The 26,265-nt window shown below is 39.8% G+C and overlaps 1 protein-coding gene across 1 annotated transcript in view; it reads right to left on the bottom strand.

Annotated features, from left to right (window-relative positions):
* The window catches only part of CSMD1 (CUB and Sushi multiple domains 1), a 1,688,220-nt gene that overhangs the window by 283,327 nt on the left and 1,378,628 nt on the right, over nucleotides 1-26,265 (bottom strand). The window contains exon 25 of the mRNA XM_070364228.1: nucleotides 7,060-7,262. Coding sequence (XP_070220329.1) covers nucleotides 7,060-7,262 — 203 coding nt within the window. The remainder of the gene's footprint in view (nucleotides 1-7,059; nucleotides 7,263-26,265) is intronic.

The following is a 26,265-nucleotide window of genomic DNA, read 5'->3' as shown; positions in this document are numbered from 1 at the left end:
CAACCTTTTCAGAAGATCAGTAGATGATATGGTTCTTGTCACACAATCAAAATCATCCTAGTATTTTTAAGATTCGCATCACTAGAAAGTTTTCAAGTATATTCAGTTAGAAAACACTTTGTAACCACTGACTATATATCATGTTCTGGACATTCTGCCCTCCAGGAACTTAGTCTCATCATTCAGTCCAGGCAATTGTCTCAGTCATGTCTGATTCTTTGTGACCCATGGACTGTAGCTCACTAGGCTCCTCTATTCAAGGAATTCTCCAGGCATGAATACTTGAGTTTCATTCCTTTTCCAGGGAATCTTCCCAATCCAGGGATCGAAACTGGGTCTCCCGCATTGCAGGCAGATTCTTTACCATTTGAGCCACCAGGGAAGCCCAACCTTAGTCTTTTAGATTGCAAATAAGATGCTCACACACGATGGGGCACACACTGTATCAGAAACATGAGCATTGCATTTGGGGACTGCGAGTGACAATGCGATTAATTCTGATTAAGAGGCCTTAAAATATATTCTGTCCATGTGTGGATTCATTGAGCAAGCAAAGAGGAAAAGCATGCATAGAGGAAAATATTAGGTAAAGATATATGTATAAAGAATTATAAAGCTTAAAAGTTCAACAAAGATGCATACATGTTAGTAGATCTGTCTAATAACAGATATGTCCATTTACTCTGATGTAAAATGGACATATACCAAACATGTGCCTACCAAGCAGGGCTGGCCTCCTGCTGGCATGGATGCCACAGGAGGTTGATAGGGTTGGGGGGCAGTGATTGTGGATGAAAACTGAAAACATACAGAAGGGTTTTGCAGAAGTTTGCATACAAGCTTTGATAGCTGTTATTTCTGGCAAGAAGGAGAACCAGAACTCTCTCTGGCTGAGATGGGAAGACAGTGGAGAGTTCTGGCCAGAAGCAAGTTGCCTCATTAAGACCCAGCCTGGGACCTCCCTGGTGGCCCAATGATTAAGAATCCACCTTGTAATGCAGGGGGCACAGGTTTGATCCCAGGTCTGGGAACTAAGATCCCACAAGCTACAGAGTAACCAAGTCTGCATGCCATAACTACTGAGCCTGCACACCACAACCAGAGAGTCCATGTGCCACAACGAAAGATTCCTCGTGATGCAACGAAGATCCCATGTCTCATAACTAAGACCCAATACAGTCAAATAAATAAAGAAGCCGATATATTTTTTAAAAGACCTATCCTGGCTCCTTTGATCAGGAAACACTTATCTAAGAGTGGAGAGAAGCCCATCAGTAATCTGTGGAGGCTCAGTCCAGGCCAAAAGGACTCAGACCAAGGGGACATGTGTACAGTGGAGAGAACTGGCTGGATCTGGGACTTTGAATATGGGCCCTACTGAAAGTGATGCTGGAGTATATGGGGGGCAGAAGATGAAGGGGTTTATGAAAAAATGACTTCAAAGGCTCTCTCATGAGAAACTCTCAGAATGGAGCTAGCATTCACCGAGATGGGAAAGGCTTGGAGAAAACCAGGTTTGGGAGTGGAGAGAACTGGAATGTGGTCATGTTTCATGTGCTAAGTCACCTGTTTCTGTCTCCATGTGAAACCGGAGGGAGACCCCAGAGGCAGTTGAGGACCCCGGGGAGGGCTCAGGAGGCTGGCTGGTAAGGCCCAAGGAGAGACACTGACAGAAGAGAGCGACACAAGGATGTTCCTCATGGCATCCAGCCTTCACAGCTTGGGGAAGGAAAGATGAGAGCCAGGGAAAAGACTCTAATGGGGTGGCCACTGGAAGAAGGAGGACCAGGAGAGGGTGGGGATACGGAAGACAGCTGAAGAAGGTGTCTTAATAACAGACAAGCAGTCAAATTAAAAAGCCCCAGTCAGGTATGGGATTCTGTGACTGAGAAGGAGAGCAACACTGATGTTAAATTCTCCTGTTTTAAGTTTATTGAGGAAAATCTGATAATTCAAATGTCTGAGAAAACTATTCAAATAAGCTTCTCCCTTCAATGATTAAGTTACACCTACAATGCAGAGCTCACACAGTATTGGCATACTATCAAGTTAGAATGGTTTACCAAGAAAACTAATTTAAGACTATTGAATAAATGTCATTTTTGTTTTGCAACAAAGGTCATACTTGAAGTGTCAATTATTTGAGGAAAATATTTAAGTTCCACTATTTTTTAAAATTTTATTTTGAAATCATGAAAGTGAAACTGTTAGTTGCTCAGTCATGTCCAACTCTTTGTGACCCATGGACTATAGCCCACCAGGCTCCTTTGTCCATGGAATTCTCCAGGCAAGAATAGTGGAGTGGATTGCCATGCCCTCCTCCAGGGGATCTTTCCAACCCAGGGATCAAACCTGGGTTTCCCACATTGCAGCCAGATTCTTTACCACCTGAGTTACAAGGGAAGCCCCTTTGAAATCACAGATTAGTGCCAGTACTTCACAGTCTAACGTTAGCTTGTATTAGGAATGGCAGCATTATCTAACTTACATATAAAGTACCTCTTCTTTTTATGTTTCAGGATTATTAAGACAAATAAATGGGCTTTTCCCAGCTTCTACCTACAGAAGAGCAGCAAGGCTTCTTGGGCTCGAGGGATAGGCTCTTTCACATTTTTCAAGGGGATTCAAGCCTTTGTTTTAGAAAGGCTCCAGCCTGATTTAGTTTTATAGTTGGATTCCCCAATGGGGAAAAAATGGCTCAGAAACTGCACAAGTGGAAAGCTATACTTTTGGTCATGGGTACAAGGAGGTTGACCAGATATCCCAGCTTGATGCTGAAGGGGGTTCCTGGGACATGGGGATGTCAGTTTCATGGGTTTGACAATGTTCCTTTGGGAACTCTATCATTGAAAATCCAAAATGAAAGATATGACACACTTCCAGGGGATTATTTGAGAAGGTTTCCTTACAAATGTTGGATTTGGAAAAGTCCAAGTAGAAGTGTAGTTACTAGGTGTATAGAAACCTGGAAAGGAACTGTATGGATACAGCTTCTTGAGAAGAACAGTGAGCGCTGACTGAGGGAATCTGAAAGGGAGATATATTACAGCCTGACACCACTTTCCTCCCCGCACCTCTTGTCTCCTGCCCGAGATCTTCACTGGAGGAACCAGCTAAAAGGCACCAAGCTCATCCACACATGTCCACCACTAGGATTGAGAAGCCTGAGACATGGCAGAGAGTAGATCTGAGCAGACGAAGGGAAAGTGTGCTGGGCTGTGTGCTGTGCTAAGTCGCTTTAGTCTGACTTTAGCCCGCCAGGTTCCTCTGTCCATGGTATCCTCCAGGCAAGAATACTGGAGTGGGTTGCCATGTCCAGCTCCAGGGGATCTTCCTGACCCAGGGACTGAACCAGCATCTCCTGCGGCTCCTGCATTGTAGGTGGATTCTTTACTACTGGCCACTGGGGAAGCCCCAGAGGTCAAGATACAAACCCAAATTTTCAGCATCACAATTCAATCCAAGTTTTTCTAAATAATGCCAAGCAATGTTTATATATCTTGCAATTTTTCCTTCCCATAGAGTTTTAAAGACCTCGTAGAAACTCATTCACAAAAATACCTCAGAGTCAACATTATATTTTCACTCTTAAAATGGTATTTCCCTATACCAAATGTTCCTGGAGAAGGGCACAGCAACTCACTCCAGTATTCTTGCCTGGAGAATCCCATGGACAGAGGAGCTTGGTGGGCTACCATCCATAGGGTCACAAAGAGTCAGACATGACTCAAGTGACTGAGCACGCATGCATGCACACATACAAAATGCTACGTTAAACCATAAATGCCAATATTTAACCATTTTTTTTAATCTGCAAAAATGACAATTTCATATTGTTCAAACTAGAACACTTGGAAAACCAAAGTTCAGTTAAGCAAGTTTCATTTTTGTAGGAACTTTAACGGATGTGTTCATGTTTATCACTTCCTAAGTATATTAATTAAATATATTATTTGCATAATTACAAATATAGGATATAAATGTCTATGCTCTCAAATAACTATGATAAAAGACACTCCTTTGTCTTTAACCCAAACTAGGAGATGTCTTTTTAAAAGAGAATATAATGAAGAATGTAAAAAAATAAATGATTTCTTTGTTCCGTCACTTGAAATTTTAAAAGGGAAGATTTTAAAAGGTCAGAAATAAAAGAACATTCTCTTACCAGATAATCCTGAAATCACACTCTTTGGTATTTATGCAAAGGAGTTAAAAACTTATGTTCATACAGAAACCTACATGCAAATGTTTTTAGCAGCTATATTCATAATCACCAAAAATTGGAAGCAATCAACAGTTCCTTCATTAGGTGAATGGATAAACAGTGATACATCCAGACAATGGGATATTATTCAGCACTGAAAAGAAATGAGCCATCAAGCTAAGGGAAGGCCTTCAGTTCGGTTCAGTTCAGTTGCTCAGTCATGTCTGAGTCTTTGTGACCCCATGAATCGCAGCACACCAGGCCTCCCTGTCCATCACCAACTCCTGGAGTTTACCCAAACTCATGTCCATCAAGTTGGTGATGCCATCCAGCCATCTCATCCTATGTCGCCCCCTTTTTCTCCTGACCCCAATCCTTCCCAGCATCAGGGTCTTTTCCAATGAGTCAACTCTTCACATCAGGTGGCCAAAGTACTGGAGTTTTAGCCTCAGCATCAGTCCTTCCAATGAACACCCAGGACTGATCTCCTTCAGAATGGACTGGTTGGATCTCCTTGCAGTCCAAGGGACTCTCAAGAGTCTTCTCCAACACCACAGTTCAAAAGCATCAATTCTTCGGCACTCAGCTTTCTTCACAGTCCAACTCTCACATCCATACATGACCACTGGAAAAACCACGGCCTTGACTAGATGGACCTTTGTTGGCAAAGTAATGTCTCTGCTTTTGAATATGCTATCTAGGTTAGTCATAACTTTCCTTCCAAGGAGTAAGCGTCTTTTAATTTCATGGCTGCAGTCACCATCTGCAGTGATTTTGGAGCCCCCCAAAATAAAGTCTGACACTGTTTCCACTGTTTCCCCATCTATTTCCCATGAAGTGATGGGACCGGATGCCACAATCTTAGTTTTCTGAATGTTGAGCTTCAAGCCAACTTTTTCACTCTCCTCTTTCACTTTCATCAAGAGGCTCTTTAGTTCTTCACTTTCTGCCATAAGGGTGGTAGAGGGACTTTAAATGCACACTATTAACTGAAAGAAGCCAATGTGAAAAAGCTACATACTATATGATTCCAACTACCTGATAGTAGAAAAGGCAAAATTATGGGGAAAGACAAACTATCACTGTTTGGCAGGGGTTATTTAGGATGGGGGAGGAATGAATGGGAAAAGCACAGAGGATTTTTAGGGCAGTGAAACTGCTTTATATGAGACGGTAATGATGGATACATATTATTACACACTTGTCCAGACTCATAGAATGTGCAACACAAGAGTGAACACCATGTAAACCATGGCCTTGGAGTGATGACGTGTTAGTATGGGTTTATCAGCTGTAACACATGTACCATCTGGTGGGGATATAGATAATAGGGGAGGCTGTGTATAGGCCGAGGCAGAGTCTACGGGGGAAATTTCTGCACCTTCCTCTCACATGCGCTGTGAACCTAAAACTGCGCTGAAAAAGTCTATTATAAAAGGAAAAAAGCAAAAACGCAGCCAGGAGAGTACATAATGGGTAGGAGGGGAAAACATAACCTCATAACGGTACCGAAGGTTTTGTTGTCAAATAAGGACAGTACACCACACCTGCCGTGTACTCTCACCACCGTTTCTGAAGACAGCAGACAAAGAAAAAGAGCAAAAATTATATAATCTTGGAACAAAAACATTTTTTTCCCCAATCCAGGATAACTGGAGCAAACTTACCTTGATATTTTTGCCATAAAGCAGTGAAATTTTTACCACATATAGATTCTATTCCGTGAACACGTGTTCACAAATTACTGCCTTGAAGCACAGCGAACCCGAGGTAAGAAATTGTGCAGACTTTAACCTCAATTTCATTACCAACCCCTTAAAACATAAAATTGACCTCAATCCATGTTCTAATATAAATCTTAAATGTGGCTCACAAGTGACCTGCCAAGAGATGAATCGACCCAGAATGTGTTTATGTGAAAATTCCGGTTGGTTTACGATGACAGCTGGCCTGGGAGCTACCACATTATACCACACTTCTACATGGTGCGGTTTGAAGGGTATTCACAGACTCAACTGCCACAAAATATCCCCACCCCTTCCGTCTGGAAATGATTCCTTAAAAATGTGCTGGACAGTGAAGGCGGGGACCGTCTTCAGGAGGTGAGCATTTAAAGCTGCAAACGTGAAGCTACTAAATCCTCGGAGATGACTGTCCTACAGAAGCTGCTTGACACCTCAGCCCTAAGCAGGGAGAATGGCAGGGGAGCTGAGAGCAGACAGCTGAAGCAGACTGCCAACATCCAGACTTCCTGGCAGCGTCCACGGGGGTGAAGGAGCCTGGGCTAGATGTCAGGTGTGGGGAGGGGGCACCCAAGATAAACCTCACCTTCTGGTACAGACTCACACCTGTCTGGGGCCCAAGTTCAGATACTTACTGGTTAACTCAAATCTTTAAAGTATTTTCTTTCCACATAACTAAAGAGAGCATGGCCTTCCCTTGTAGCTCAGTTGGTAAGGAATGTGCTTGCAATATAGGAGACCTGGGTTCGATTCCTGGGTTGGGAAGATTCCCTGGAGGAGGGCATGACAACCCACTCAAATATTCTTGCCTGGAGAATCCCATGGACAGAGGAACCTGGTGGGCTACAGTCCATGGGGTCGCAAGAGTTGGACACAACATAGCGACTAAACCACCACTACCAAAGACAGCATCTGTCTATCACCATCTGAGAGTGGAGAGAATTTCCTAAGACAAACCGTTCTCTTGATAGGGGTTTTCAAATTTTTATATTTTGCTCAACAAAAGGTCCATCCTGTCGGGAGTAGGGGGAACCTTTAGACAGGAATGGGCCCTGTCGCTCTGGCAACCCCAGGAGGAGAGGACTGCGGAGGGAGGAGGGGCCGTTCACCTACTTGAGAACTGCACGGAGAAGCCGGACTTGCTGATGAAGAAGTCGCTGTCGAACTGCAGGGTGAGGGAGTTGAAGGTGCTGTGGATGTCCTCGGGCAGCGCCGAGCCGCTCCACTCCTTCAGCAGGATGGCGCTGTCCGCCGGGCCGTCCCACACCCGCAGGATGTCGTGGGCCAGCTCCGTGTCAAACACGATGAAGTGCAGGCTGCAAGGAGAACACGGCTGAAAGGGGGCCGGCCGCGAGGGCGCCCGGTGCAGGACTCAGGGGCGCCCCAGCCCGTTCCCCCTCCCCAGCCCCACCCCGGCGCGCCGGTCCCTGTCTGCCGGTTCTGGGTGAGCCTGGAGCCTCAGCCGGCGGGCTCACGCGGCCCACCAGCAAACAGCCGAGCCCGCTGCTTCTGTCCGAAATGGACACAGTGAGGACACGCAGCTGTTGGCTGCACTGGGTGCTCAGGGATGAAACCAGGTCTTCGGAGACCGTCAGCTCTTTTCACGACTCAAAGGTCTTTTGGGCATGCTGACCAAAGATGGGTTTGACACAACTTTGTTCTAAGCTAATGGCAGATTGTGATGCCTGTGGTACCAGTGTCGTTCCCGAAACGCCCCACGAGGTGGCAGCATGCACACCAGGAGAGCCGCTGGCAGAGATGGTCACACCAGGAGGTCACTGTCTACCTGTATCTGAGCGATCTCAGTTTCCGGTATGTCTGCTTTTATACAGTCTATTTTCAGGAAAAAATACATGATTTGAGATACCAACACAAAAGTGGAATTGTGTAGTATAAACTCCTTTTTTTCCTAATATTTTATCATACTTCTATCAGATTTACAGATATTTTTTCAGAGTAACTTAAAAAATCTCTATGTCAGAGGAAGCCACGGAGGTGTAGTTCTATCTATGGCAATTCAAATGGATAAAAGAGTTTAATATCAACAAAAATCCATATTTCCTGAATGCTTTTATCCTCTTTCACTTACTGCTAATTGCATGAAATTTTAAGAAAGATAAAATCACAATAAGTATTATACAAAAAATTGTGCACAAATACTACTTACTTACTTTGTGCATATTATATACTCAGGGAAGATAGCTAACCCTGAATAAAGTATAAAGCATGTAGTATATTTTTAAATGTTCAATTTAAAATATCTTTAATATAGACGAAAGCACAGAATATAGTAGACACTTGGATACCCACATCATTTTAACATTTTGCCCTATTTGCTTCAGATGTTTTTTTTTTTTTAATCTATGCTAATAACACAGTCTTACTCTCCCTCCTCTCCACTTACTCATTGTTTTTCCTCTCACTCCCACCTCCTGAAATCACGATGGTTTCTTCTCATTTATATTTTCATGATTTTCATATGCATATATATGTATACATATTTCCAAAAATATATAGTACTATTTTGTCTGTTTAACAATAATTACATAATAGATGTAATTTTGGCATGTATGTGCTTGTCTCATGTTCAGGTTGCTTTTTTTTTTTTTAGCTTTTATGTGTAGCTTTGTTTGTTTCTGTATGTGATCACTCTGCATAGCTCGTGGAATCTTAGTTCCCTGACCAGGGATCAAACCTGGGCCGTCAGCAGTGAAAGTGCAGAGTCTTTACCACTGGACTGCCAGGGAATTCTCTCAAGTTGCTTTTTACATTGAGTATTAGGTGAAATTCCTCTAAACTAGAGATGTAGACTTTGGTAACTTACTTCAGAAGCAGAATAAATGCTTCACGTGTCTAGGTCTCTACTGAGACTGAGATAGTCACTCTCTATATTTTATGGTGATAAATGGTGCTCATCCTTGGATCTCTCTAGGCTCAGAAAGAGAAATGGCAAAGTTGTTCTCCCTGTGACTATGGCTACGTACAGTCTCACAATAAACTACAAAGGGCTCCGTGTTGTCACGTCTTTATACCTGATGACATCAGCCTATAATAGTTGTAAAAAGAGAAAATCTGACGGTCATGGGAAGGTCTCTTGTTTAAATGACATCTCCCTGAATATTTGTGAGGTTGAACATACTATTGTGAGTCTAAGCCAAACCCCCTTCAGTATACCCTTCAGTTCAACAATTCAAGGGCACCGACTCTTGAGCACCGACTATTATCAGGCACTCTTCTAGGAATTTTGGATATATCAGTGAACTAAAGGAAAAACCCTGCCTTCATGGAGCTTGCACAGTTGGTAATGGCAAGAGATGAGCAAAAAAAACCCCAGAAACTGTAAAAAATAAGAAAGTCTCATGTTCGTAGGTGGTAAATGTCACTGAGAAAAGAAAAAACAAAAGCAGAGCAGAATAAGCAGCATCAGCCTTGACAGGATTGAAGGGTGGGGAGGAGACTTAGGAATCAAATGACATGGCTGGATAACCCATGTATTTAAGAATTAAATGAGATGGCTGATAACCCATATTGGTGAGGAGAGCCTTGAGTAGAGACTTGAAGGAGATGAGAGGTTTGTTATATTTGATGAGAATCTTCCTGAACTAGGGATCAAACCCAGCCTCCTGCATTGCAGGCAGATTCTTTACTATCTGAGCCACCAGGGAAGCCCCACATTTGATGAGAGGGCAGAGAGAACCCAGCAAAAGCCCAATACAGAGGGCACACCTTCAGCGTTTGAGACCATGCAGGCAGGCAGTGTAATGAGAAGAGAAAGGGCCTGTGGAAGAGGCACTAAGGCCAGAGAAATATGTGGGTGGTGGATGGGGGTATGAAAGGGTGAGGCCCAGGGCCTGGAAGCTTATTCTGCGGGTTCTGGCTCTCACCCTGGGTGATCCACCAGGGTGGTGTTTGTGGTGAAGCAGTCTCCCCACCTGTGATTTAGAAAAAAAAAAAAATCTACTCTGTGCTTGTGTTGACAACAAGCTCTCTAGGGAAAGGCAGAACCGAGAATCAGATGTGTGCTGCTTAGAGGAGTGGGCCGGGGAACATTGAGCAGCTGGCAGATTCTGGGCACAGTGTGATGTTGGGAAACACGGCTGTGGGAGGCCTGTGGGGTGAAGAGAGGGTGCGAGGTCACTTGAGGGTTTGTGCATAAGGAACCAGAACCATGGGGAAGTCACAGCTGAGCGGGGGAGGGTGCAGGTACAGGGGTCGTGGCGTGGGAAGACCAGACGTTCTGGTTTGGGCCTGTGAATTCAGGATGCCCGCTGGACAGTGAGCAGCCGGCTGCTCATGCCAATCTGGAGCTTTGCAGGGAAATCTGGAAGGAAAGAGTAAACCTGTGTGTTCAGCAAATAAATGGCTTTAACCATGGGACTAGACGAGACCATCATAGGTCTTAGGGAGAGGGAAGAAGAGGCTCGAGACTGAATGATCCCATCACATCAGATTGGCCACTGCTGTGATGCATGCTGCGTCTCTTAGTACTGTTTGTGTATGGTATTGTATTCTTGTGGAAAGATTTTATTACATACTCTTATCATTTTAAGAAAAATTCCCTGCTGCTCACTATGCCAGGAAGGTTTTTATCTAGTTATGCTGTTGATCATGAAAATGCATTCAATTCTATTAAACTACTTTTTCTAAACCTGTTTAGATGATCAGACAGGTCATTTTTCTTACTATATAAATAGGAGTAATTTTAGAGTTCAGCTCTTTATTTCTGGCTCTTGTTTTTGATATGAAGGTTATTTTAGTCTTATTAAGTGGATCAGCTCATTTTTCTAGTTTTGTCTTTTGCCTGGAAGATTTTTCCAATATATTGACATAATATAATCTATTATTTTCTTCAATGTTGTAAAAATAATTTCTATTGTAGGAGTGTATTTCTATTCCATTTCTAATATTGGTTATTTAGGTTTCCTGTATTTATCTGAATATGTCTGTTATTTTTCTACTCAATGATACTTTTTTCAAGAATCAGTTTGTGGTTTTGGTAATTCTCTACATTGTTTTTTCCATTAATTTATTTTACTATGTTTGCTGCTTTTCCACTCTACTTTTTTGAATTTATTTTGATACTATGTTCTAAATTCCCTTATCTGGAAGCTTAACTTACTGATCTTCAAGTGATCTTCTTTTTCTAATACTTGCATTTAGGGCTGTAAATTTCACATTAATCTGTTAATCATGTGTCTTTTATTTTCAAGATGGAGAATGCATTTTGTTACTTTCTTACTATACTTCTCTATTTATATTACATTTTGATCAGGATGTGGAGTATAGAAGAAAGTGATTTTCTGTTTTATTGATTTTTATTGATTAGCTTTCTTCTAGTTTGTGATCATATCTGTACATATTTCATATTTACTTGAACAGAATGTGCAAATTCTACTTGAAGGCTGTATAACTCCTTTAAGTAAGTTCAGTAATTGCATGGTTCAAATCCTCTGTAACCTTACTGATGTGTTACCTGTTTGATTTATGAGTCATAAAGAATTATAAGAGGTGTGCTGTGCAATTTCCAGTGTCTCCAAATAATGTATTTATTTTGTTTGTATTAAACTATGTTCCTAGCTGGATACTAGTTTCTCCTAAGAGTCATATATGCCTGGTGAATATACATCAAATAGTATTTTGTGTGTTCACAGTAATTACATAGGCATTCCCTGGTGGTCTAGTGCTTAGGACACCAGGCTTTCACTGCCATAGCCAGGGTTCAGCCCTTGGTCAGGAAAATAAGATCCCACAAGCTGCAAGGAATAGCCAAAATAACTTGCAAAACTGGAACTCTTGTAAAGGGATGATAGGCAGTTTGAATATAGATTCCAGGTTGACAGTTTTATATATATAACTATCTGGTTCATGAAAAAGATTGCACTGCAGTTAAAGGAGAAACACTGGCTTATCAACAAATGGTCAATTGAACTGCACTGTGGACAAAAAAAATTCCTTGAGTCTTCTTCATAATACACAAAAATTAATTCCAGATGGAATGAAGACATGTAAATGTGGAAGATAAAATAAGTCTTCTTCAAAAATCCTAAGATAATGTTTTTATAATTTTGGAGAGGCAAGATTTCTTAAATTGGACACAAAAACGTTAAGATAAAAATTGATATAACTCAATTTGAATACAGATAAACACACTAGCCATGAAAGAAAAATAAGCCAAAATGAATTTGATTCATTGAAATGGAAAACTTGTCTTTAACAAAAGACATCATTATGAAACCAGAAAGATAGACCAGAGTATAAGAATATAGCTGCTGAATATAGAGCCAACAAAAGGTTGCATTCAGATGTATAAAAACTGTATACAAATCAATAAGTAAAAGACAGGTATACCCATATGAAAAGAGATGGACAAAAGACTTCAACTGAAAATTCATAGAAGAGGATACTCAAGAGACCAATAAATATAAAAAAGTGATGGCCATGATCAATCATCAGGGAAAAGCAAATTAAAACAACTATGTACCTGCTAGAATGACTAAAACGAAAGACCATCAAGGCCAAGCACAGTGAAAGCAGAAGTACCTGGGAGGGACCCACACTGTGATGGGAGTGCGGAGGTGTGGCCACATCAGGAGATCATCTGGCAGCACCTACAACAGCTGAGTGCAGTGCATGCCCCAGAGAAAAGCACACACACAATCACCGCACAATACACGAAAGCACACTCAACACAACACCATCAACACACAGAATGAATGAATAAATCATGGTCTACTAATGCAATGGAATAATTTTCCTGTACCAATGGGAAGTACGGTGGAGGAAATCAAGACACACTGGAGAACTCGATTTTCATAAAGTTCAAAGTAAGGCAAAAACGCCTCTGAAGTTAAGATAGCCATTATCCTTAAGAATGAATGGAGCCTGAATGGAGCTCAAAGAGCACACCCTGGGCTCTGATCTGATTGCTGGCTCCACTGGGAGTTTTGATAAATAAGCCGTTCAGTTGTGATTGGGATAATCTTATGTGCCTACGATCCATGCTAATGAGAAGACATAGACAAACACATGAAGATCCACCCTGGGGCTGTAAGTTTTGCCATTTGGGAAATACCATGCAAATTCACAAATGATATTGTGGTTCTTGTTTAGTAACTCAGTCATGTCTGACTCTTTGCGACCCCATGGACTGTAGCCCATCAGGCTTCTCTGTCCATGGAGTTCTCCAGGCAAGAATACTGGAGTGGGCTGCCATTTCCTTCTCCAGGGCATGTTCCTGACCCAGGGATTGAACCCCTGTCTCCTGTACTGGCAGGCAGATTCTTTATTACTGAGCCACCAGGGAAGTCCAACAATGATATAACAACATTTTAATATAGATAAAGAAATGGTCATTTTTCATTAAAAATAATGAAAGTCAATATGCAGACATTATACTACTAGGTAGGGAAAGTTTAAAACCTGATTTTAAAAAGTACCATCCTAAAGAAACTACTATTTATTTCAGACACAATCATTCAAGAAAAAAATACACTTTGCTGAACATTTAATTTTCAAGCACTTGGATTTTTCAAAAACTATATTTGATATTAATTTCTCATTTAAATGCTTTATTCTCTGCAATCACCCTCGTTGTTTTATTGAGGCTTTCATGGTTAAGTCAAGGATTTCTCCTAGTAAATGTCATATTGCACTTGAAAATATGTGGGTGATTTTCACATATCTTTTGATATTGATTTCTAACATAATTCCACAGAGATAAAGAGAACAGACTCTATGATTTCAACGCCTTTAGACCAGGAAATTTTTGCACCTTGTTTTATGTCCCTGTATGTGTTACAGTGTCTCCTGGTTTATAGTGTATGGGAACTTGAACAGAATTTGTATCCTGCTATTGTGTGAAAGTTGTGTAAATCTTAGTTATGTTGAATTTGTTCATTGTGCTTTCCTGGTCTACTGTATCTTTCTACTTTTCTGTCTATTCATTCCATTAATTTTTGAGACTTTGGTAATGAAACTCCAACTAAAGATCTTAATTTATCTACTTAAAAATAATTGTAATATATAGTGGAACTGTTTGTAACTTTCCAAGTCTCCTGTAAAGGTGTTATCATATTTTCACAATTTAAAAAATAAGAAAAGAGAGAGAAAATACACTTTGCAATGCACAGTGTCACAAGCTTTAATACATGTGGACAGAGCACCGGATGAACAAAGTGTCAGGTATGTTTATTCTGTTCAAGTTGCCTGGGAAGGGTCTTGTCAGGCAGAGAGAAATAGCAATGATAATCCAATAAGAGGATGAGACAGAAAGTGACTAAACAAATACATTCATGAACACACGAGGAGTGTGAAAATGCAAAAGTTACAACAAGTAAAATGATGTAAAGATTTTCTTTTCTACCAGATTGGCCAAGATAATGACACTTCATTCTGTTTCCATGAGAATGTGGAGACTCCACCTTTTTCATATGCTATTGGAGGCCATATCTTCTCTTTTTAAAAGCAATTTGGTAATGGCCATAAAGATTTAAATGTGCATAAACAGCAAGTATAGCTTTAGAAATTCATCATAGGAAGTACCCTCGAGGTGATATACTGGGAAGATGTTAGCATGGCTGATATCAGTGAAAAGCTGAAAACAATCTGAGTATCCCAATAGGGTACAGTTTAAATAAATTATGGTGCATTCAGGCAATGGAATCTTCTTCCATGACTAAATAGAATGAGGTGGAATTACAAGTAAGGATATAAAACTTTGACCATGTTTATTGACTGAAGAAAATCTTCAGAATAATATTAAGGTATGATACTATTTTTCAAAAATAATTAAACAAGTAGACATTAATTAATTGTTTAAACAATTAAACATATATATATATATACATATATATATATGTTTCCTTTAAGAGTTACACAACTATACACCAAATTTTAAACTGATGTTATCTTTTGCATCTAGGATTATAGCAAACTACTTTCCAGGCTTTTTATCTTCCTGCCACAGTTTTCTAATATTTCAAAAATTGAGAAAATAAATAACTTTGAATATCATGAAGCTGAACTTGAGTTTATTCTGCACATAATGAGCAAAGTATGTATATTTTTAAAGTTGGCAAGTAATATGATCAGCTTTGTTTGCTAGAGCTATTTGTATTAAGACACATGATTCAATCATTTGACCCAGAAAGAATGTTTCTAAGAATTTATTCCAAGGTGTTAATTATCAATAGAAGCAAAGCTTTACTTGTGATGCTATTTGCCATATAATTACATGTAATATGGAAAACTAGAAATGATGAAAATTAGAAATTTTGTAAACAACCATCAAGAGAAATAATATTTAATTGTGGTCACCCATACTGTAGCTTATGTAAAGGTTCATGTAAGGCAGGGTGGATTGGAGGGGAGTTTGGGGGAAAATGGATACATGTATATGCATGGTCACAAAGAGTCAGAAACAACTGAGCAACTGAGCTGAACTAAACTGATATGCATGGCTGAGTCCCTTCGCTGTTTACATGAAACTGTCACATTTTGTTAATTGGCTATACTCTAATACAGAATAAATAAAATTTTTAAATGTCCATATAAGACATACGTCAACATGGTAACAATGACGTCCAATATGGGGGAAATGCATGCCTTTTTAAAATGCTTTTGAAGATGTCTATACATTTATTTTTCAACCATATAAAACTAATATCATAATTAAAAAAATAAAACAGGTTCCTTAAGTGTGGGAGCAGTGGTTGGAAGAAAGCCAGGCAGGATGGTCGGATAACAGGCCCAGTGAATCATGGGGGTCTGGACAAGGGGGCTCCAGACATGGAATTACCGAGATGTGCAGCCACACAGGTATGGAAGGGAGGGAGGAGCCCTGATACTAAGAGGCTGGCCTGGATGTTTTGCTGTGTAGTGACAGCCCTACTTCAGAAGGAAGGGGTGGTGGGACAGACACTGAGTCCAGAGAAGAAAGCAGATTATTTTTAGATGAGATGATAAAAATAAAATTCTGGTTCACCTTTTAACTCGGTCCCCAAGGATGGGAAGAATCTAGAGGTGGGGCAACAGTCAGAAACTGCAAGGAGCACAGGTGGAAAGCGAGCCGTGATGACAAAGCTGGGATCAGAGACTCCCGCACACTTCATCTGTGCTGAGCATAACGTGCACGTGAGTCATCGGGCCAAACCCGTAGGGGACCAGACACCAAGTCCAGAGGGTGTTTCTGTCTGTCTAAGGAGCTTACACCTGCCGATTAGCCAAGGCATGCCTGAGAGCACGGAGAAGGCAATGGCAGCCCACTCCAGTACTCTTGCCTGGAAAATCCCATGGATGGAGGAGCCTGGTAGGCTGCAGTCCATGGGGTCGCTAAGAGTCGGACACGACTGAGCGACTTCACTTTCACTTTTCACTTTCATGCATTGGAGAAGAAAATGGCAACCCACTCCAGTGTTCTTGCCTGGAGAATCCCAGGGACGGGGGAGCCTGGTGAGCTGCCGTCTATGGGGTTGCATAGAGTCGGACACGACTGAAGCGACTTAGCAGCAGCAGCAGCAGCCTGAGAGCAGGAGGGGGTGAAGGGTGGATTTGGGAGACTGGGCAGGGAGAAGGTTAGAGTAAGAGCAGAGTAACAGCCCATGAAGTGGGAACCGGGCATCACGGATAGAAAAGACACAAACAAGGGGAGAGCTGACAAGTTTTTGGCTCACGTGCAGCTCATTGTTTTTTTTTCAGAGCCTATTATGAACAGATATATCAATAAATTAATACCTGTTTTTTTTCAGTCGGGAGAATACTGGAGATTGGGGAGTGAAAAATAAGGATGAGCAGAACATATTATTGAAAATAAAAACCTCCACCATTTGGAGGAAGACAAGCATTAACAAAGATCAGGAGTAAAGAGGCTTGGAGGAAATGATAATAGTTATCCTGAAGGTGTGTCTGGAGGGTTTCTGTGAGGCATTTGTCTTTGGAACAGCAGCCATGCCAATCTCCCACACCTCAATTAACTATTTCTCCTAAACCCCATTCATTTGTGATTAGAATTTCACTTCCAGAGTTAATCACTTTTCAGCTCTTCCTACACTTTCATTTTCATTGGCCAGTTCCCTTTCTGATGATCCATTTTTGTAGTGTCAAGTGGGATTACTGGGAGACAAGGAAGAAATCCAAGGACATGATTTGCTGTCTGTGTTTGAACTAAGCGCAGATGCCTGGTGAGTGATCCTGCACTGGAAGGTACATGGCATGATCAGGTGTGTCTGTGGTTTGTACTGAGACTGAAGGGCTAAGAGGAAGTCTGTGCTTCATGAAACCCTTCATGGCACATCTGCAAAGGTAACTAAATGTGAATGAACCCTTTTATTGCGGCACTGGCGTAGTTCCATGAAGCAAGGTGACTACAATTGCTTGTATCAGGATCTTGCACCTATGAGAGGTGCCTGCAGGGTTCTGCCCCCTACCCCCTGCAGGTGGCTGGTCTGGTTCCCTAAACCCTGAAGCTGCTTCCCTGGCTCCAGCTAAGGAGTGCTGGGGTCCAGCCTCACACATGGGGCAGACTTTGAAGAGCTACTGCTCTCTTTTCTTTGGAGGGCTGGAATTCTCTTGACTGCTATTTCCTCATGTTATCCACAAAAATAAATGGGATATCCCACTGTGGTCCTAAAAGAAAAGGAGCATTTGAGATGTTTTGATTCCTGTCCCCGAGCCTGTCGGTCATGTCATCAAAAAACTTGTGACTCATACTCCAGGCACATTTACCACAGCTTGACCTCAAACTCAGAGAAAAATGTCCAGTTAAGTGGAATCATTTTCTGAGTCTGTGTCTCACAGGGATCTTGAAAGTTGGTCAAAAATAATTTAAAATTATCCTAGATCTACAGACCAGATCTTTCCCCTAATTTCTATATAGCCCAGCACAGCCAAACCACAATCCACATTGTGCTTTCTTTAAAAGTTTGCACAGGAGCAGTTTTGACAGTCTTAATGCATGTTTAGTGGTGGTGGTTTAGTTGCTAAGTCATGTCTGGCTCTTGTGACCCCATGGACTGTAAGCCCACCAGGCTCCTCTGTCCATGGGATTCTCCAGGCAAGAATATTGGAGTGGGTTGCCATTTCCCTTCTCCAGGGGATCTTCCCGACCCAGGGATTGGACCTGGGTCTCCCGCACTGGAGCTTTCCCGGTGGCTCAGCTGGTAAAGAATGCATGTTTGATAGGCTTCTAATGTTTTCAATACTGCATGAGCTATTTCTAATAGAATCCCCTGATGCTGGGAAAGATTGAAGGCAACAGAAGCGGGCAGCAGAGGATGAGATGGTTAGATAGCATCACAAATTCAATGGACATGAATTTGCGCAAACTCCGGGAGGTAGTGAAGGACATAGGAGCTTCTTGTGCTGTAGTTCATGGGGTCACAAAGAGTAGGACATGACTTAGTGACTAAACAACAACAGCGATAACAACAACTACATGTCCAAATGCAATTTTGTAAGAAAGAACAGAAATATTCTCAAAGTGAATTTTCCAGACAATTAGACTTGTGAAAAAGCAATTAAAGCCAAGGAACAATATAGACATATGATTATGCAAAACACTATCTTGATGCTGTTTGCGGGATGTGTTTACAATGCTGCTACCTATACTGTATAAATGACAGCTGTGCTCAGAATGAAAGGTACTGGGTCTCAGACACATGTTTACACATAACTCTTCAAGTGCCTAAATTTACTGCAGTGTCTTATGATTAGACTTTTAATTAAATTTAGTTATGGAAACTGCTTTATAGGATGCGTGTGAAAATTATAAACGTCTTTTAGACCCAAGTGTCCTATAACAATAACTATTTTCGCATCTTCTATTATCTTGAACAAAAAGTGATAGCAAAATACATCAGAAACCACTCTGCCCCCCCCCCAAATAAAAATAAACACAGTAATAATTGGCATGAAATGTTGAACCAAGCCTTTCATAGTTTCTGAGATTTTGTTGCTTATTTATTCTTTAAGAGTGAAAAACACTGACATTTAACAAACCATAATAGAATGTATGGTAAGGCATTCCATTCATATTAAGAATTTTTAATACATAAATCAATCCCTGAATTCATATCTACATGACTGACATATTCCTCACTTTCAAGAAAACAGTTGAGATAATATTGTCTCTGATACCAATGAAATAAATAAGATTCGGTAAACTAGACAAGATATCCAAGCTGAGACCAAGCTCTAATTTTTCTTGGTGTCAGTACCATTTTAAATCTAAAATGATATATTATGTACTTTTAAGTATGTTATTTTCTAGACTGCCATACTAAAAGTAGTACATAATTTCTTAATGAACCAAAATCACCAGAAACATTTTGGGATAAAGTTGGACATTGACAGAGTAAATTAATTATAAGAGCTGATGTTTGCTTCCTAACTTCCTTATTAGGAAGGATTTTATGCCTTAAATAAAAAGATTCATTTACAAACTGAGTAACTTAAAAGATATGCACAAGAAGAAAAAATTCACCAAACAACAAATTGGTGTAGGCAACATTTTTGTTTTCCTAGAACATTAATGGTTATATGACAAAGTCAGTTCATGATTTTAAAAAAAGTATATTTTTTATTACTTCATCTTATTCTTTATTAATTTCTTATCTCTTTTCTTATTAAAATGTTAATTAAGTATTAGATTCACCTGCAGAGTGTCTGTTACTTGCTTTGCATGTAGGGGAATAAGTGCTCTTTTCTGGTTCTTGGGAAACAAATCACAAGAGGATGTTTAAGAAGTAGAATGGATACAAAAACAAGAACCCTATATATGCTGTCTACAAGAGATTCACCTCAAACCTATGGACTCATACAGACTGAAAGTGAAGGGCTGGAAAAAGATATTTCATGCAAATGGAGACCAAAAGAAAGCAGGAGTAGCAATACTCATGGCAGATAAAATAGACTTTGAAATAAAGGCCATGAAAAGAGACAAAGAAGGACACTACATAACGATCAAAGGATCAATCCAAGAAGATATAACAATCATAAATATATATGTACCCACCATAGGAGCACCACAATATGTAAGGCAAATGCTAACAAGTATGAAAGGGGAAATTAATGGTAATGCAATAATAGTGGGAGACTTTAATACCCCACTCACACCTATGGATAGATCAACTAAACAGAAAATTAGCAAGGAAACACAAACTTTAAATGATACAATGAGATTTGGGAGAATGGCATTGAAACATGTAAAATATCATGTATGAAATGAGATGCCAGTCCAGGTTCGATGCACGATACTGGATGCTTGGGGCTAGAGCACTGGGATGACCCAGAGGGATGGTATGGGGAGGGAGGAGGGAGGAGGGTTCAGGATGAGGAACACATGTATACCTGTGGTGGATTCATTTTGATATTTGGCAAAACTAATACAATTATGTAAAGTTTAAAAATAAAATAAAATTAAAAAAAATAAATAAATGATACAATGGACCAGTTAGACCTAATTGATATCTATAGTACATTTCACCCTAAAACAATAAATTTCATCTTTTTCTTAAGTGCACACAGAACCTTCTCCATAAATTTAACCTTGGTAAATTCAAAAAATTGAAATCATCTCAAGCATCTTTTCTGATCACAGTGTGATAAGATTAGATGTCAACTACAAGAAAAAACTATTAAAAATACAAACATATGGAAGTTAAACAACACACTTCTGAGTAACCAACAAATCACAAAAGAAATCAAAATATGCGTAGAAATGAATGAAAATGAAACAACAACAACCCAAAACCTATGGGATTCAATAAAAGCAGTGCTAAGGGGAAGATTCATAGCAATACAGGCATACTTCAAGAAACAGGAGAGAAATAAAATAAATAACCTAACTCTACACCTAAAGAACTAGAAAAGGAAGAAATGAAGAACCCAGGGTTAGTAGAAGGAAAGAAATCACAAAAATTAGGGCAGAAATAAATGCAAAAGAAACAAAAGAGACCATAGCAAAAATCAACAAAGCCAAAAGCTGGTTCTTTGAGAAGATAAATAAAATAGACAAACTATTAGCCAGACTCTTCAAGAAACAAAGGGAGAAGAATCACATCAACAAAATTAGAAATGAAAACGGAGAAATCACAACAGACAACACAGAAATACAAAGGATCATAAGAGACTACTATCAGCAATTATATGCCAATAGAATGGACAACTTGGAAGAAACAGACAAATTCTTAGAAAAGTAGAACTTTCCAAAACTGAACCAGGAAGAAATAGAAAATCTTAACAGACCCATCAAAAGCAAGGAAATTGAAACCATTACCAGAAATCTTCCAATAAACAAAAGCCCAGGACAAGATGGCTTCACAGCTTAATTCTACCAAAAATTTAGAGAAGCACTAACACTTATCCTACTCAAACTCTTCCAGAAAATTGCAGAGGAAGATAAACTTCCAAACTCGTTCTATGAGGCCACCATCACCCTAATATCAAAACCTGACAAAGATGCCACAAAAAAATAAAACTACAGGCCAATATCACTGATGAACATAGATGTAAAAATCCTTAACAAAATTCTAGCAAACAGAATCCAACAACACATTAAAAAGATCATACATCATGACCAAGTGGGCTTTATCCCAGGGATGCAAGTATTCTTCACTATTTGCAAGTCAATCAATGTGATATACCACATTAACAAATTAAAAGATAAAAACCATATGATTATCTCAATAGATGCAGAGAAAGCCTTTTACAAAATTCAACATCGATTTATGATAAAAACCCTCTAGAAATCAGGCATACAAGGAACATACCTCAACATAATAAAAGCCATATATGATAAACCCACAACAAACATTATCCTCAATGGTGAAAAATTGAAAGCATTTCCTCTAACATCACGAATAAGACAAGGACGCTCACTCTCACCACTACTATTCAACATAGTTTGGAAGTTTTGGCCACAGCAATCAGAACAGAAAAAGAAATAAAAAGAATCCAGATTGGAAAAGAAGAAGTAAAACTCTCACTGTTTGCAGATGACATGATCTTCTACATAGGAAACCCTAAAGACTCCACCAGAAAATTACTAGAGTTAATCAATGAATACAGTAAAGTTGCAGGATATAAAATTAACACACAGAAATCCCTTGCATTCCTATACACTAACAATGAGAAAACAGAAAGAGAAATCAGAGGGATGGTATGGGGAGGGAGGTGGGAGGGGGATTCAGGATGGGGAACATGTATACACCCATGGTGGATCCATGTTGATGTATGGCAAAACCAATACAATATTGTAAAGTAATTAGCCTCCAATTAAAATAAATAAAATTATATTAAAAAAGGAAAGAATTCCATTCACCATTGCAATGAAAAGAATAAAATACTTAGGAATAAATCTAGCTAAAGAAGCAAAAGACTTATATATTCAAAACTATAAAACACTGATGAAAGAAATCAAAGATGACACAAATGGATGGAGAAATATACCATGTTCATGGATTGGAAGAATCAATATAGTGAAAATGAGTATACTACCCAAAGCAATCTAGAGATTCAATGCAATCCTTATCAAGCCACCAATGATATTTTTCAGAGAATTAGAAAAAATAATTTCACAATTTTGTATGGAATTACAAAAAACCTCAAATAGCCAAAGCAATCTTGAGAAAGAAGAATGGAACTGGAGGAATCAACTGGAGGAATCCATAAATCAATATACTACAAAGCCACAGTCATCAAGACAGTATGGTACTGGCACAAAGACAGAAACACAGATCAATGGAGCCAAATAGAAAGCCCAGAGATAAATCCACACACCTATGGATACCTCATCTTTGACAAAGGAGGCAAGAATATACAATGGAGAAAAGACAATCTCTTTAACAAGTGGTACTGGGAAAACTGGTCAACCACTTGTAAAAGAATGAGACTAGAACACTTTCTAACACCATACACAAAAATAAACTCAAAATGGATTAAAGATCTAAATGTAAGACCAGAAACTATAAAACTCCTAGAGGAAAACATAGGCAAAATACTCTCTGACATAAATCACAGCAGGATTCTCTATGACCCACTTCCCAGAGTAATGGAAATAAAAGCAAAAAATAAACAAATGGGACCTAATTAAACTTAAAAGCTTTTGCACAACTAAGGAAACTATAAGCAATGTGAAAAGACAGCCTTCAGAATGGGAGAAAATAATAGCAAATGAAGCAACTGACAAAGAATTAATCTCAAAAATATACAAGCAACTCCTGCAGCTCTATTTCAGAAAAATAAGTGACCCAATCAAAAATTGGGCCAGAGAGCTAAACAGACATTTCTCCAAAGAAGACATACAAATGGCTAACAAACACATGAAAAGATGCTCAACATCACTCATTATCAGAGAAAAGCAAATCAAAACCACAATGAGGTACCATTTCACGCCAGTCAGAATGGCTGCTGTCAAAAAGTCTACAAACAATAAGTGCTGAAGAGGTTGTGGAGAAAAGGGAACCCTCTTACACTGTTGGTGGGAATGCAAACTAGTACAGCCACTATGGAGAACAGTGTGGAGATTCCTTAAAAACCTGGAAATAGAACTGCCCTTTGACCCAGTAATCCCACTGCTGGGCATACACACCGAGGAAACCAGAATTGAAAGAGACACATGTACCCCAATGTTCATAGGAGCACTGTTTACAATAGCCAGGACATGGAAGCAACCTAGATGTCCATCAGCAGATGAATGGATAAGAAAGTGATGGTACATATACACAATGGAATATTACTCAGCTATTAAAAAGAATGCATTTGAATCAGTTCTAATGAGGTGGATGAAACTGGAGCCTATTATACAGAGCGAATTATGTCAGAAAGAAAAACACCAATACAGTATATTAATGCAGATATATGGAATTTAGAAAGATGGTAATGATGACCCTATGTCCAAGATAGCAAAAGAGACAAAGATGTAAAGAACAGACTGTTGGACTCTGTGGGAGAAGGTGAGGGTGGAATGATTTGAGAGAATAGCATTGAAACATGTATATTATCATATATGACATAGATCACCAGTCCAGGTTCGATACATGATATAGGGTGTCCATGGCTGGTGCACTGGGATGACCCAGAGAGATGGGATGGGGAGGGAGGAGGGAGGGAGGGTCAGGATGGGGAACACATGTACACCCATGGCTGATTCGTGTGAATGTATGGCAAAAACCACCACAATATTTTAAAGTAATTAGCCTCCAATTAAAATCAAAATAAATAAAAAAAGGAAGTAGAAAATTTTGAAATCTGCCTAAGAGGAAAGATATCCTGTTTATGTAAAGTCATTTCATGACTCACAGATGGTTCCTAGGGTTTTTCACAATCAAATTCAGTGTAACGGCTTTTACATCATTTAGATCAAGCATTCAGGAATTTAAAGTTAAGAAGTAATACTTAATTCTATATAGTTCACTGGTAAGTGACTGCTGATTTTTATGAAGAGTTTTGTTGTTGGGTCACTGAGTTGTATCCAACTCTTTGCAGCCGCATGGATTGTAGCCTGCCAGCTCCTTTGTCCATGGAATTTCCCAGGCATAAATACTGAATGGGTTGCCATTTCCTCCTCCAGGGGATATTCCTAACCCAGGGACTGAACCTGAGTCTCCTACATTGGCAGGCAGATAGATTGTTTACCACTGAGACATCTGCAGAACCCTTTATGAAGAATACAGATTCAAATTCTTTTATTCAAACATGCCCTATTTGTGCCTCAATAGATGGCACAATTACCTAATTAATCATTGTTCTTAACTAAGGACACTTAAATTTTTAAATGAATTATTTAAATGAGTTACTTTTGCAACATTTACATTATCTAAATTCCATTTTTAAACGAATTATTTAAATGAGTTACTTTTGCAACATTCACATTACCTAAATCCCTCCTCTTGTTCCATGTACATGATAGGATATTTATTTTGGAGGGTTTGAAAGTGGTAATAGTTTGTTCCATGTGAGTCTAACTCACTCCCAAGATGTTGATGTGACCAAATGTCAAGAAAGTCTGGTGAACTTCAGGGAGGACGGAGGCCATCAAAGAAAAACAGAGTGTCAACAAATGGGATGAGCAGGCCCCCTCACTCCTGAGCATCCCATCTTATTAAAGTTGCAGGAGGATATGTTTACTAAGTTTACTGGGCAAACCATTTGTGAGTAAGGACAAAATCCACTAGTTCCTGAATGTTTTCATATACCCACTTGCCCCATAAAGAGGTTTCTGCTTTGCATATGTCTCTTTCAGATATTTCTCATATTTAAAGGAGCTGATGACCAGATTCTTTTAAACTCTGGTCAGTGTAATAACACAGAAAACAGGAAGAGGATTGGAGGGAGTGGTTAAGACTGGCTCAGGGGTGTTTTTTTTTTTTTTCCTTCTCCTTTTTTTATAAGTGTTTATTTGTGGCCGCTGCTCGATCTTCATTGCTGTAGGAGGTTTCTCTCTGGTTGCACAGAGCGGGAGCTACTCTCTAGCTGTGGTGCTCAGGCTTCTCACTGTGGTGGCCTCTCGTTGCTCAGCAGGGGCTCTAAAGCACAGGCTCGGTAGCTGTGGCACATGGGCTTAGGAGCTCTGAGGCAGGTGGACTCTTCCCAGATCAGGGGTCAAACCCGTGACTCATTGGCAGGCGGATTCTCTACCACTGAGCCACCAGGGAAGTCCGAACAGAGTTGTTGTTTATTTTAATTAACATTCAAAAGAACGAAAGAGGAGAGATGGTGGGAGGAAAAAGGGGTCTTTAAGGGCTATGACTACAGAATGCATGTTCTCAACGTGTTCTTCAGTTAAAGAACAACTTAGTTTTAACTGAAATGTCCTCTTGCTTTACATACTGTACTGTGGTTTTGACACACCCTTTTGGCACATGGAGGATTTACTTTCAAAAATTACTTTTCATTGGTTTACTTGTTAATTTAAAAATAGCATCATTTAGGACTATTCTTTTCCCATTAAGGGTGGAATATATTTCTTCAAACATTTTTTTTCCCCCGAGATGTGTTTTGGCAGATGGAACATTAGCAAATGTGATGCAAACAGAAGTTTGAAAAGCCTCCATGTTTTTCTTCTAGGAAAATTCCATCATCACTAGTTTCCTAAAGGAACAGAACCTGATGCAGAGAGACCCCCACCTTTAATCATCCAGCTAAGGTCCCCACACCTGCATGAGGCCCTCCTAGACCACTCACCCCAACCAACTAGAACTGCCCAGCAACTCAGAAAGTCATGAGCACGTAAGTCATTATTTGCAGTGACTAAATTTTGGGGGGCCACTTGTTATGTAGCCAAAGCTAGCTGATGTACTTAATTTCTTTTTATCTTTACTTTGG

Source organism: Bos mutus, chromosome 27, assembly GCF_027580195.1.
Source record: "Bos mutus isolate GX-2022 chromosome 27, NWIPB_WYAK_1.1, whole genome shotgun sequence".
In the NCBI taxonomy this organism is placed as follows: Eukaryota; Metazoa; Chordata; class Mammalia; order Artiodactyla; family Bovidae; genus Bos; species Bos mutus.
This window is presented reverse-complemented; position numbering and strand designations above follow the sequence as displayed.